We start from the raw sequence: 13686 nt of genomic DNA, 5'->3' as shown, positions 1-13686 counted from the left end.
CAGCAGCCATCGTTAAGTGAATTTGGAAAAGATGACTCCTTGTTTGGCAGCTGCTATGGTAAAGATTTGGCTAGCTGTGAAGTCAATAACGAAGATGAAAAAGGAGGCAAAAATAGATCAAAAAGTGAAAGCTTAATGGGTACGTTAAAAAGGAGGCTTTCAGCAAAACAAAAACAGAAAGGCAAAGGCAGCACACCATCTGTAAGCTCTGCAGATGATGACACTTTTTCTTCCTCATCTGCTCCAATAACCTTCAAAGATGTGCGAGCTCAAAGACCTCTGAGATCCACTTCCCTCCGTAATCACCATTACAGTCCAACTCCGTGGCCCCTTCGACCTACAAATTCAGAAGAGACTTGCATCAAAATGGAAGTGAAAGTCAAGGCCTTGGTCCATTCCTCTAATCCAAGCCCAGCACTGAATGGCGTTCGAAAGGACTTCCATGACTTGCAGTCAGACAGCATGTTCCAGGAACAAAACAACGCGTTAAATACGGAATCTCAGAACGGGGACTTGCATCTTCATATTGATGAACATGTGCCTGTAGTTATTGGATTAATGCCTCAGGACTACATTCAGTATACTGTGCCTTTAGATGAGGGAATGTATCCTTTGGAAGGATCACGTAGTTACTGTCTGGATAGTTCCTCACCCATGGAAGTTTCAACTGTTTCTTCTCAAGTGGGGGGAAGTGCTTTCCATGAAGAAGATAGCCAAGTGGATCAGGATGTAGTCGTTGCACCAGATATCTTTGTGGACCAGACGGTGAATGGTTTGTTGATTGGTACCACAGGAGTCATGTTGCAAAGCCCAAGAGTTAATCACAGCGATGTCCCTCCACTCTCACCTTTGCTACCTCCAATGCAGAATAATCAAATCCAAAGGAACTTCAATGGATTGAATGGCACAGATGCCCATGTGGCCGAAAGTATGCGCTGCCATTTAAATTTTGATCCTAACACCGCCCCTGGAGTTGGAAGAGTTTATGATTCTGTACAGAACAGTGGTCCTATGGTTGTGACAAGTCTCACGGAAGAACTGAAAAAACTTGCAAAACAAGGATGGTACTGGGGCCCCATTACGCGTTGGGAGGCAGAGGGAAAATTAGCTAATGTGCCTGATGGCTCGTTTCTCGTCCGAGATAGTTCTGATGATCGTTACCTTTTAAGTTTGAGTTTTCGTTCCCATGGAAAAACTCTTCACACTAGAATCGAACACTCGAATGGTAGGTTTAGCTTTTATGAACAGCCGGATGTGGAGGGACATACATCTATAGTTGACTTAATTGAACACTCAATCAGGGACTCTGAAAATGGAGCTTTCTGCTATTCGCGATCCCGACTGCCTGGATCTGCAACTTACCCAGTGAGACTGACAAACCCGGTGTCTCGGTTCATGCAGGTGCGTTCTTTACAATACCTGTGTCGTTTTGTAATACGTCAGTACACCCGAATAGACCTGATTCAGAAACTGCCTTTGCCAAACAAAATGAAGGATTATTTACAGGAAAAGCACTACTGAAAGCTTATGGGAATCTTGCATCTTGCACTTTGGGAACGACAACAACAAAAAGAGATTGAATTACCGTTTACAGACTTGCATTATTATCAAAATCTTTTGCTGCCATAAAAATATTTCATTTTTGTGTGTAAAAGAAAAGTAATGCATTGGGATTTATGTTTGTTTTGGGGGGTTTTGTGTATTTTGGGGGGCTTTTTTTTTTTGAAGAATGATCTCAAGTTTATTTTTAGAAGTGTGAAATAGCTATCTTTCATCAATGTGCAGATTAATCACAATGTGAATGATCAAATTCTCCTTAATTCCCCCCAAGTCCTTTGCTGCTATCCACTGTGATTTTTATGCATTGAAAGCACATTTCATGTGTATTCAACCATAAGTAAAAGTCAAATGAAACTTGTTGAATGGAATTTTTTTTTTCTTCCTTTAAAATAGCCTGTTTGAAAAATATGATTGTGGATGAAAACCATATTGGTATTCTAAATTACAGAATTTACATCTATGTTAAAAACAGTTTCCTAGTATCCTAAGTATAAATTCTGTAGACATACACCCTGGTGTAGGACTTACAGACCAAGCTGTGTGATGAGAACATGGTTATGCAGCATATCTTTGGGGAAAACCCCGCCTTTCCTCTAAGCCTTGTGCTGTCTGTACACTCTTCTGTGTTTGAGAAGGTTGGTTCAGCTGCCTTTTTGTCTCAGTATTTTGTCCTTCTAAAAATGGCCTTTAAAAAGAAAAAAAGAAGTTATGAAAGTCGATGTGTAGTACCTATAAGGAAATCGTGGTATTGGGATCTTGTCAAATATTACCTGTTAAAATCATGCCATAGTTAAAGAAATGAACATCTACCAGGTCCCCTCTTTCTGTCCTTTTCCCTCCTACCTCCTCTTGGGGGGTGGGCTAGAGTTCCTGGCTTTGTAGGAAGACTAGGGATTGTTATTATGGGAACATAAATTGATGAGCCATTTCAGGGATGGGGTAAAAAAATAGGTTGATCTCTACAATATCTATTCAAGCTACTTGAAATTTTATCATTTTCCAATTTCTGCATTTTTTTCTCCCTTCAGAAATGCAGTAATACACTAATGTCCTTTGGATTGCTCTGTTCCAAAGGAAGGAACAGGACTGATAACATTTTTGGGTGGAAGATGTTTAGAATGTACCTCTAAAGCTCTATTCTCATAGCCTTTCAAATTATGGGGAAAAGAGGTTTGGATGTACACTGACTGCAGAAAATGTTTCTGTTTATTGTCATGAAATACGATTTTTGACATACAAAATATTGAATCAGTTCAATAAATGTTTATGATATCTGTCAAAGATTCTGGCATTTGAAAAGCTTACAGTTATTCTAACCTTCTGTAGGAAAAAAAGACTTTCAGTGGGGAGTACAGGTTCTACACTGTAATATCTTCATCATGCAGGATTAATCCATGGCATTTTCTGTTTTCAAGGTTTTTTTCCTCCCATGATTCTATGACTTCTGTGAGTTATTTGCTAAAGGGACCATAGCTCGCTTGGGAGGGAGGCTTGCTCTGCTGCCTCTGCCCCCGTTTTGTATTTTAGAATGTTCCCTTCGCCACCTCCAGGAGGAGTTGCTGGTCGGTAAACATCAGCTTAGAAAAGGCTGTTCATCTTCAATACAGCTTTCTTGTTTAGGTCATTTTTTTCCTCATTTTTTATCTAGCCTTTTTTCCCTTGAAATTAAGTCTTTAGTAATGAATACAGTATTGCTGCAAGGTGGTGCAATAGCACTGCATCTTGGGTTGCCTGAATTGATAGACGAAATTTATATTTTTTTAATTTATTTTTTGACCATAATGTTTAACTAAAATAAAAAAAAAGAAAATCAAAGGTAGATAAAGGCTGCCTTTGCTTTTAAGGGAGGGAGAATAAGGATTTCTTCTTTAGTCTGATAAAGTTTTAAACCTAAAAAAATTAAACTAGAGCAGTCTATATGCATAATTTGTTGGCTCTGCCATTGAGATATATGTATGAAAGTGTGAATTCTGTTTTCTTTTTTTTCCCCTACTGACTTCCCCCGCCAAGCTCCCCCGAATCAGGATCACTAACTTTATTAAAAAAAGGCACAATAACCTATGGTATGGTACAGTGTTCTGATTCTGTCTGTGGGGAGGAAAAAGAAAATAATTTTTATGGATTTCAGACACATACTTTGGGAAGAAAAGCTCTGGCGTTTTCTTCACTTTAAAAATTCTTTCCCTGTACAAGCTAGAGGGCCTATGCATTCTACAGAATCTTTGAAAGATTATAGTGTATCGAATATTTTCTTTGCCATTTAATACCACTATTGAATGCATTAAACAGATGTTTATACTAAGCCACATGCATTAATTTAGCAGTCATTGCATTGAAACTCACATTTTTGAAGCTATAATGTCCTGGTGTTATTGCTGAACTGAAAACCATGCAAGAACACACGTGCTAAATTTCTTGCCCATGCCTTTATATAAATTCCCATTTGTTCACTCATACATGTTGATGCTTTTTTGGTTTTTAGACTTTGGTTCAGCTTTCCAGTTTTTGAAGTGCCGCCCTTGCTGTGTTCTTCATCTGCAAACTTAATCAGGTCAAGTTAACTTTGTCGTTTTTTTTTTCTTCCCCTCCCATAAAGCTTCCGCAGAAGAAACACTGTAAAGTGGTGAAGGCCTCCTAGGATGTGAGCACTTTGTTTCTAAATAAAAAATGGTGGTGATATTTCTACTAAGCTCAAAAGACTTTAAATCAGTAGTAAGTAGACACAAAGACTTATTTTTACAGGTTTCAGTAATCAGAACCTCGCAGCGTTTTTTCATACCGAGGTAACTGGCCAGCCAGGAGAAGGAACCCGGAAAAATGGCTTTGAAAACATTAAAGTTACTTACAATTTCTTATAATGAAGATTAATATAAAAGAAAACCAGTAACACTTAATTATGAGACAGATTAAAAATAACCACAAAAATTGTGTGACTTCTGCTTCGTGAAAATTAGAGGAGCAAAGTGTCCTTGATAAATGGAAGGAAAATGATTGAGGATGTTTTGGGGATCTTTGGAAGTAGATACACTATGAATAAAAGCTAACTGACTGGGATCCTTAGAGAGGAGAAATATGGCTATTTATTCAGCACAACAGTTTAAGGGTTCAAGAGGAATGCTTTTTATGCAATCGAATGGTGCAAAAATGTTTTTGAAAATGAAACTTTGAAATAATACTTTTTTGAGCATCTGAAATGATTGATGTCATTGATAATGTCTGTTTTACCAGTTAGAAGAATAAACCAACACCTTGTATTTGGAAATAGAAAAATAAATTTGCACAATTTCCTCTGTGTGGGTTTTTGGTTTTCTTTTTGTTTTTTTTTTTTCTGGTAAGCCAGTGTTCAACTGAAAGTAATTTGTATTCTTTGATCTATTGGAAGGGTATAGCACTTCTCCTGCTGTTGAAATAGTGAAAGCCATCTTTTCATCAAAATGTTTTCCTGTCAGAAGGATCAGACACGCAATTATTAATTAAACTCTTTGTTCTCAGATGTGCTGACTTCACATTTTGTTAAAGCGGGTTTCTTTCTGTGACTCTTGACTGCTGGGCTAAGAGAAATCTGTGCAGTTTTTGTTTTGATGCATTTCATCGATGTGAATACTGGAATTACACGTTTCCAGCAGCCCACTAGCAATATGTGGGCTGGGTTTCTAATGAGAAGTATCTCTCTGCTACTGAACTTTCAAATTCCGTGCTAAGCTATGGCTAAACTGATTGCCAATTTAATTTCTTAAAATCTTTTTATGACTGCGAAGAATAAAAATTACAGGCGTTCTTTATAAATAAAACATGGGCTAGGTGGTAGTCCATAATATGGGCATCGTATCTGGAAAGTGTTCTAAATTCTACACAGATCATGAGAAATTCTTAAAGAATTTTGTATGAATACCTGTTGGGTTAAAGAATTTTTATAGTGACGATGGTGGAGTGCCATGAAGTTAATACTTGCAATCCAGATTGCTGTCGTTTACACTTTTCTCTGTTTCAGACCTGGCGTGCGCTATTTGTGCTGAGCACGCCACAGAGCGAATTATCCAAAGTCCATTGATTTTAATGTGTTTTGGTTTGTAAACAAAATTATAGTAATTTCTTGCACATTTTTGAAAAATAATTGTATAAGGATTTATGTATCTGCTTCTGGATACAGTGTGTAAATAAAAGTTTCATTCACAAAAAGATTTGTGGAGTGTTCTGTATCTTCATGACCTTCTAAAATGAAAAACCTAAATGACGTTGTAACATTTGGGCATCTGACTTCAACATTTGAATTTTAATTGTTAAGATTTAAACTGGTTTATGTACTTTAACCCTTGCTAGTTGTCTTTTCAAAACAGTTCTGTGTAGCAACTATACCAAGTCGTGCTTTTCAAAGCAAAATTTCACAAAAAAATTCCCAGGACATAACTCAAATATGATTTTTAAGATCTCTGTGTACATACCATAAGCTTTTTTATAAGTTTTGTTGGTTTTTGTCTTAAATTACAGAATTCGTAACAAAAGTCTCAGTTTCATCCAGTTGTATGTCAAAGGTAATACACCATTTCTTGGCTTCCTATGTTCACTTGATGCTGTCCTAAATTTGCTTTAAAAAGGGAGTAAACCCGGGAAATGACACGGATAAACCAGAAGATCAAGGATAAACAATTTCTGTTTTCCCAAAGGTGTGCACAATTGTTCCCTTGTTTTCACGTAGTTTGGACTTACAGACTCACTCCTTAATTTCAAGAAAATACCACCGGCTCCTTAGGTCTTGGTCATAACCGGTTTTGGCTTTTTTAAAAACAAACAAACAAAAAGCCAGCCTTGGTGGCGGGTAATTAGTGTTCATATCATCCACGGCTGATATGTGCTTTTCTGTCTGTTCTGTAACTTAAGTCCTAAAACAGAAACCTGAAATAATTCACAGTTTTTACCGTTTGAGAGAAAACCGCTTTCTGTTTTCCACTGCTGGGAATCGCACGCTCAGCGTGGTGTGTGGTTGCTCCTCTGGTACGCGGGGCATCTCGCTGTGGTTTCGTTACCAAGCCGGCATGATGATCTTCTCTACGTTGGGTCCGTTCACTCCAGAAGAGTTGGCGAGAAATAAACTTTCCCTCAAGCATTTCCTTGGTAAGTGGTGAAAGGTAAGACTGTAAAATTGGCGTGGTCTGGGCAGGGCTGAAATGTTTCTGGTCAAGGTGCCTGAAATCCTGGCTCGCATTCAGTCACCTTCGTAGCTGTGAGAGTGGAAGGGAAACGCTGAGACACCGCCGGGTGCAGAAAGCTGGCTGTGTGTCTGAGAAGGTGACCCTTGCATCAAGGCAGGGCTTAGCTGTGGGCAGGTGAATGAAGTCATTCTCTGCAATTAAGACCTCAGAAATTACAAAGGTGTGAGCTCTAGTAGAAATCCTTAGTTTTTAGGAATCAAGGTTCTATCGCTTCCCTCCAGCACATACAATTTGCCTCCAGTCTGTGCTTTGCTTTTTTTTTTCCTTTTCAAAGGCTAAGGTTCAAATGAGCATTTTAGCATCCCTTAGTGTGCACATCTTTGGCTTTTCTTGTAAGGTAATACCCGCTGCTTGCTGCCAAAGCCATGTGAAGCAGACGCAGGATATTGTAGGGAGTGGAGACAAAGGTTATTTGTTTGGTTTTGAGGAATGAGTCAGAAATAGGAGGTGTTCTGCCTGCTGAGACAGGAGCCTGCAGTTCTCTTAGGCCAGCTTGCTGCAGGCTGTCAGTAAACTGGATCTGTTTGAAGTGCAAACTTCGGAGATGGTGGTGCTGAGGGTTGGGGTAGGCAGGACACCAGCCACGAAACAGGCTTGAAAAGGAAAGAACTGTTTCCTCGCATAGAAGGAGGAAGGAAAAATAAACGAGACGTGTTTCACTTTCGGTGGGTGAGAACGAGTAAGTTTGGATGCACATGGAGGAAGGATGCGTGGTGGAGACCTCACCTCTCTGACAGTGACAGCTCAAGTGCCATTTGGGCAGTGATGCATTGTGGGAAGAGCCAACATAGCGACACACGGTTAGACTGATGGATCTTAAGGGTCCTTTCCAACCTGAACGATTCTATGGCTCCATGAAAGGAAGAGGAGCTGCGGCACAGGCAATGCAAGTCTGCTGAAAATTGAGAGCAGCTGTGGCTGATGTTAATGTGTGGTGTGTCTTCATGTGTGCTTCGAAATTCCTATTGTTCTTCAAAATTTCTGTTTTTGTTAACTTTAATTCGCAAAACTCTTCAGCTGCAGTTCCAGTTTTCATGGCTCTGTGTCAGGGCATCGCATTCCTGGCGGAGCCTGCTGCAGTAGGAAGGGCAGTTTTTTAAATGCAACTGCTGTTTAATTCCATTGCTTAAATTGATGGAAGGAGGAATTCAAGTGTTTTTTCCAGAATTCTTCATGAAATAGCCAGGGCATATATCATGTGAACACTAACACAACTATTTATTAATGACACGTGTTTTCAGTTATGCACCTTTTGACTAAGAAAGGAAAATACTGCTTGAATTTCTCAGAGTGTCACTGGATGCTTCTGTGTTTGCCCACATCATGTTTACCAAGGGGTTGTCTGGGCTGAAGGTTTTGGGCAGTGTTGCTTTCCCATAAAACACCCCCAACACCTCCCCCCCCTCCTTTTCCTCTGCCCCAGCCCTCTGCTTCCCTCAGGAGACAGCAGCTCTCTTGTTCAGTTTCTGGTTGGGAGTTTGTTTGGGTTGTCAGAAGGTTTTGTGCCCACTCAGGTTTCCACTGAAAAGGATACTTCGTATTTTCTTTCAGAGCACCTTTCTTCCCTGGTTGTCTGCCCTGTATCACTCCAAGAAGAAAATAAACTTGTGAATGTCGTAACCTTCCTCAACCCTGATGTGTCTGAAGCGAAACTGTTTCTAGTTTAAACAGTCCCACTGTGAGCTGATGAGAAAGTCACCTGAACAGTTTTGCGCGAGTGGTGTTTGAAGTCAGTTTTACAATGCTGAAACCTCTGAAAGTCTCAGCTTCATGACTTTTACTGTGAGGGTGGTGACGCACTGGAACAGGTTGGCCAGAGAAGCTGAGGATGCCCCCTCCCTGGAAGTGTTCCAGGCCAGGTTGGATGGTGCTTTGAGCAACCTGGTCCAGTGGAAGGTGTCCCTGCCCATGCAGAGATGATCTTTAGTTCCAACCCAAACCATTCTATGATTTATTGTGCAACAGCTACTAAGATACTCTATAGTTCTCCTTCTGTAGTTCTCCTGAGTATAAAGTTTGGCAAATGTTTAGATTGGAAAAATCAAAAGTCTATGAAATTCATCCCGTTATCTTTTTGTATTTTTACCTTCTGGATGAGAGCACCGAAGTGTGGGGATGCCAGCAAAATGAAAACCATTCCTTCTGAGGTGTTGTACCTTGAAAAGTGGGAAACTTCTGCTTATCTCTGCTGAATGGAGAAGGCGTTAGGGAAATTCCCAGATCCTAGTCAGAAGAACGTAACTCCTGTAATTCCTGGAAACAAGAGAGGGGCTGGTGCGCAGGGTAGTGGCACAACAGGCACCACTCCTGGTGTGTTTTCTGCCTGCGTTGGTAGAGTCCACAGGTGATACAACCTCTCATACATGAGCTCCTCATTAGCCTTTGACATCTTGTTTCTGATCTTGCCACTACTGACAGCGTGCCGCTGGTTGGTGACGTTTTGAGAAACTCCCGTCTTTCTCGGCTATAGTGAAGGTAAAAGGTACCAAAGTGCAGGAACGTGGCAGACTTGCTCCTTTTTGTCACTCCTCTGTGACAATCCGTGACCAGTTTTAAGTTTACTGTGTTCCTCTTATGTTTTCTTTCTTTTCATGTATCTTTTCAGTTTCAGTCAATGAATCCAAATCAAAGAAAAGACGGAAGGATGGGATTGTTACCGTGGCTGTGTTTTCAGTGGGAAATTTTTGGTCTGGTTACAGGCTGGTACATGAAATGTAACATCTGACATTGTTAACATCTTCACCCCAGTTAGATGTTAGGATGTGTTCATCAAAGAGTCATTTACTCATGTCAGGTAACGTAATGCTGAAAGTGAAGATAACCTCACTGTCATCTTTTGGTGCTTAATTTACCATATATCCAAGATCCTTATGAAGATAATTTAATACTTTAGAATGATAGTCACAGCCTCTCAAAATTAGATCATCACCTTTTATCCTGTTAACAGTGGTATTTGGGAAAAATTATTTAAATTCTATTTTTCTTCAGCTTGCTGATTTTGGAAAGTTTTCCTTACATGTAAAAAAACCCCCAGCAAACTCTCAAATCTTCCAGTGAATGCTGACCTCAATAAATTTTCCAGTGTAATTAATTTTAAATGGGATCCTAGAACAGACAGTTTCCTATGGAGAGTCAAGAAGCAGAATGTTTAACTGAAATACTTTTGTTTCAGAAACAGTAGTTGCTGTCATAATCATTGGATTACTTTCTGTCTCTAAAAATCCAATAATACATGAATTTCATATATTGTTTTATTCTAATACAATAACAAGGCTTTTTAACTGTAATGCGATACAAAAATAAATAATACTTTCATTGATGTTTTCCTACTGTACTGCTGAGACTTGAGATGGAAACTTCCTAACTTGTCATGGTTCTATGACAAAAAAAGTCTGTCTTAAGAAAAGGGATAAATCGCTGTCTCCAGCCACCCCGAAATCCCAAATCCTTCCCTTTATACATGCACAACTGTGAATGTAAAACTTTTGTGAAAAAGCTGCCAAAAATAATCAGGGCTTAAGATTTGTTCAAGTTTAGCTAATCTAGGTCTGTGGCATATATTAAGTATTAATAAATCAGTGCTCAAGATAAAAAAATGTTCTAGAGCATACTTGTTTAATATGCAAACAAATGAGGCTGTCATAAAAGTGATTTATTATGAAAATACAACAAAAAATTTTAATGAATTTGAGAAGAGCATGTTACGTTCATAAAAACCTTTTTCAAGTAATTCCTCGTTATCCTCCCAAGAACCAGTTACAATTTTATGCAACAGAGACTGATTTTCAGATAAGTTATGGCTCCCAGTTAATATCCAAATAATTTGGTTACTTCATATAAATTTAATTATACCAGAATTAAACTCGTGGTGGGGTCTAAGAGGTTTTTTCCATGGAGGTGGGGGTTGAGTTTTTTCCATTGTTGTCAGCGCTGCTGCTCCACCAGTGTGAAAGTTACATTTTGTGCCGGCTGAGTTAGGAAATTGATGTTTAGTTTCATAGAGATTTGGGTGTTTTTAAGTTTTAGGTAGTGTGTTCAGTCATTGGAACGACATGGTGCTTGTAAAGCTGTCAGTATTTTGTAGCATAGAATACGTGATGAACAATGCAATGCAAGGGAATAAAATAGTTACAAAAATAATGGTTCTGAGCTAGAAGAAAAGCTTGGAGAAAATTTTTTTTGTAATTTGCTTTAAAAAAGAGATTGTATGTATTTTGTTTTCTGTCATATTGTTTTTAAATGTAAAAAATCTACTTGAAGATTAACAATGTTTTAAAAATCTTTATTTTCTTTTAAAAAACAAGTGCCTTGTGATGCTGACACTTCTTCCGAGGCCTGCCTGCCTCAGGACACGTGAGTGTGTAGAGGTGGCAGTTCTCTTCAGCACTGCAGCTCTTGCTTCTGACACTTCTGCCCTCACACACTTTTCCCAGCCTCATCATCTACAGCTCAGTCTTCCCCAAAACTTTAATCCCATTTTCCCCAGCTGCCCTCCCAACATCACAGACACATTTGCTCTATGGGTTATTCATATTAAAACCTCCAACGTGACTTGAAGATAAGCTCTGTCCCTTCATATGGGAGAGGGAGGAAACACCATCGTGAAGACCGTGCCGTTAGCTGGTGGTGTACGTGCTGTCAGCCGCATCACAATTCGTACAGTCCTGTGAAGGGTTAAATCATTGTCTGGTTTCAACGATGTGATAATGGTTCTGGCTCGACAGCTTGAAGGATGTTATCCTAAAGTTAGAGAGAGCAGGTGAAGTATTTGTTTCTAGAAGTCTCTGTAGAAATCTCCCGTGTATGTATTAGTGCTTGAGGCTTTTCGTGGTGTAAGACTGGCTGCCTCAGGAGTTGTCATAGCAAGAATAAGAATAATACGTCAGGAAAAGGAGCTTCTCTTTATAGCTGTATGAGCTGCAACTACTCAGGGTCACCACAACCAGCCCACGGTTGAAGTAACATGGGTTGCAGGCTGGGGGCAGTGAAATTATTTCAGGTAGTGGATGTACTGAGTGTGGACCAGCATCGACGATTCATTGCCTTGCCCAAAACAAGATCTGGGGGGGAAAGTGAAAGTAAGAGGGACAGGTTCAAAAGAAGGAAGAGGAGGAGGTCCTTCATACAGCCAGTCCTGAGGTGTGAAGCTCCTTTTCATGGGATGTTTTCAGTGCTAAGAACATGTGTGGGAAAGACCATGGTAAGTTCATGTGTTGGAAATCCTTGAAGTTCTGCTAAATGCAAAGGTGGCTCAGGCAGGGTGGCGGGGAGGACATCTGAAGGGCCACAAAAAGTTCAGAGGGCTGGAACATCTCTGCTGTGAGGACAGGCTGAGAGAGTTGAGGTTGTTCAACCTGGAGAAGAGAAGGCTTTGGGGAGACCTTAGTGCAGCTTTTCAGTGCTTAAAGGGGGGCTACAAAAAGGATGTGGACAGTCTTTTCAGCAGGTCCTGTTGTGACAGGGGAAGGGATGATGGTTTTAAACTAAAAGAGGGAGATTCAGACTAGGTATAAGGAAGAAATTTTTTGCACTGAGGCTGGTGAAACCCTGGCCCAGGTTGCCCAGAGAGGTGGTAGAAGCCCCAAACCTGGAACCATTCCAGGTCAGATTGGACAGGGCTCTGAGCAACCTGCTCTAGTTGCAGATGTCCCTGCTCACTGCAGGGGGGTTGGACTAGATGAGCTTTGAAGATCCCTTCCAACCCAAAGCATTCTGTGATTCTCTTATTCTAGGGACCTGTTGTTTATGCTGTTCCTATTGTGGTTGTCTTTTCCAGATTTGGGTTCTAACTGGAGAAACAGAATCCTGATCTGTGAGGGTCTTCAGTCTGACTCTCTATCTGTGCTTACATTTTTACGTTGGGTGAGGAACTGTAAATCTTGAAATCCTGTCTAACAGTTCTTGTTTCCATATTTTGGGATCAGTAGGAATTTTGAGGATGAGTACATTCTTGATCATTGTGGAAAATGTTACTTTTTTCCTCTTTAAGGAAACATTAAACAGAACAGTGTAATAATTCGGCATTTGCAAAGCAAAGGATTGCTCTTAGCTGGAGCATCTAACAGATTTTTCATGAAGCTCTTCTGTACTTTTTTTTTAGTGCAAAGCCAGTGTTAAAATTAATTCAAGATCTGCTTCAGATTCATTCTAGCACTGAAAGCTTTGAAAAACATCATATCCCAGACAGAGATTTGTATTTGAACCAACATAAAATCTGTGTAGTATAAATATTTCAGCACATAAGAGTAAATCTGAAATTATGTTCTTTCTCCTGTGCTTGCCAAAGCAGAGCTTCCATGAGCGTATTTAGCTGCACAGACCACGATAGAAATCTCTGTGTATCAGTTTGTATCAGAATAAAATCTGACCTCGTTATCCTTCTAATTGATTGGAAGCTTACTGACGTTTATTTCATGTCATATTGTAGTTGTTATGTTATAGGTTGGTTGGTTTGGTTTAAGTTGCAGCTAGGGGGAAGTGAAGAAAAAAAACAGGGAAAATGAGGAAAAAAGCATTCATCCTTCTGGTTTTATATGCAAGTAAAAAAAAGAGAAGAAATACTGCTAGAGTGGATGAAGGTTTTGTGGGTAAACATGACTATCCACACTAAATTACAGGAGGGTTGCCTGGTTTTGTTTTTTGTGTGTGTGTGTGTGTGTGTGGCTGAGATTGATTGTATTACCCATGTAAATAATATCTAAGCTTCCTAATTTGATGCCTCTTTATATAATTCTTCTCTGAGGCATTTCATAGCTTGTTTCTGGAGATTTTTCAGAGATGATGTTTCAAAGACCTACCAGAAAGCAGCTTTCTTCTTACTATTACTTTTCTCTTAAATATTACATTGCTGTAGGAGAAAAATAGCAAAATCTAATTTTTCTGTCCTGGATAGTCTCAGAAAAGATCAAATACTCAG

General features: G+C 39.6%; 1 protein-coding gene across 1 annotated transcript in view; it reads left to right on the top strand.

Annotated features, from left to right (window-relative positions):
- The window catches only part of SOCS6 (suppressor of cytokine signaling 6), a 2200-nt gene extending 191 nt beyond the window's left edge, over positions 1–2009 (top strand). The window contains exon 2 of the mRNA XM_010145350.1: positions 1–2009. This exon is cut by the window's left edge and continues 1 nt beyond it. Coding sequence (XP_010143652.1) covers positions 1–1521 — 1521 coding nt within the window. The 3' untranslated portion in view covers positions 1522–2009.
- The last annotated feature ends 11677 nt before the right edge of the window (positions 2010–13686 follow it).

This window comes from Buceros rhinoceros, unplaced genomic scaffold (genome assembly GCF_000710305.1).
Source record: "Buceros rhinoceros silvestris isolate BGI_N320 unplaced genomic scaffold, ASM71030v1 scaffold9541, whole genome shotgun sequence".
In the NCBI taxonomy this organism is placed as follows: Eukaryota; Metazoa; Chordata; class Aves; order Bucerotiformes; family Bucerotidae; genus Buceros; species Buceros rhinoceros.
This window is presented reverse-complemented; position numbering and strand designations above follow the sequence as displayed.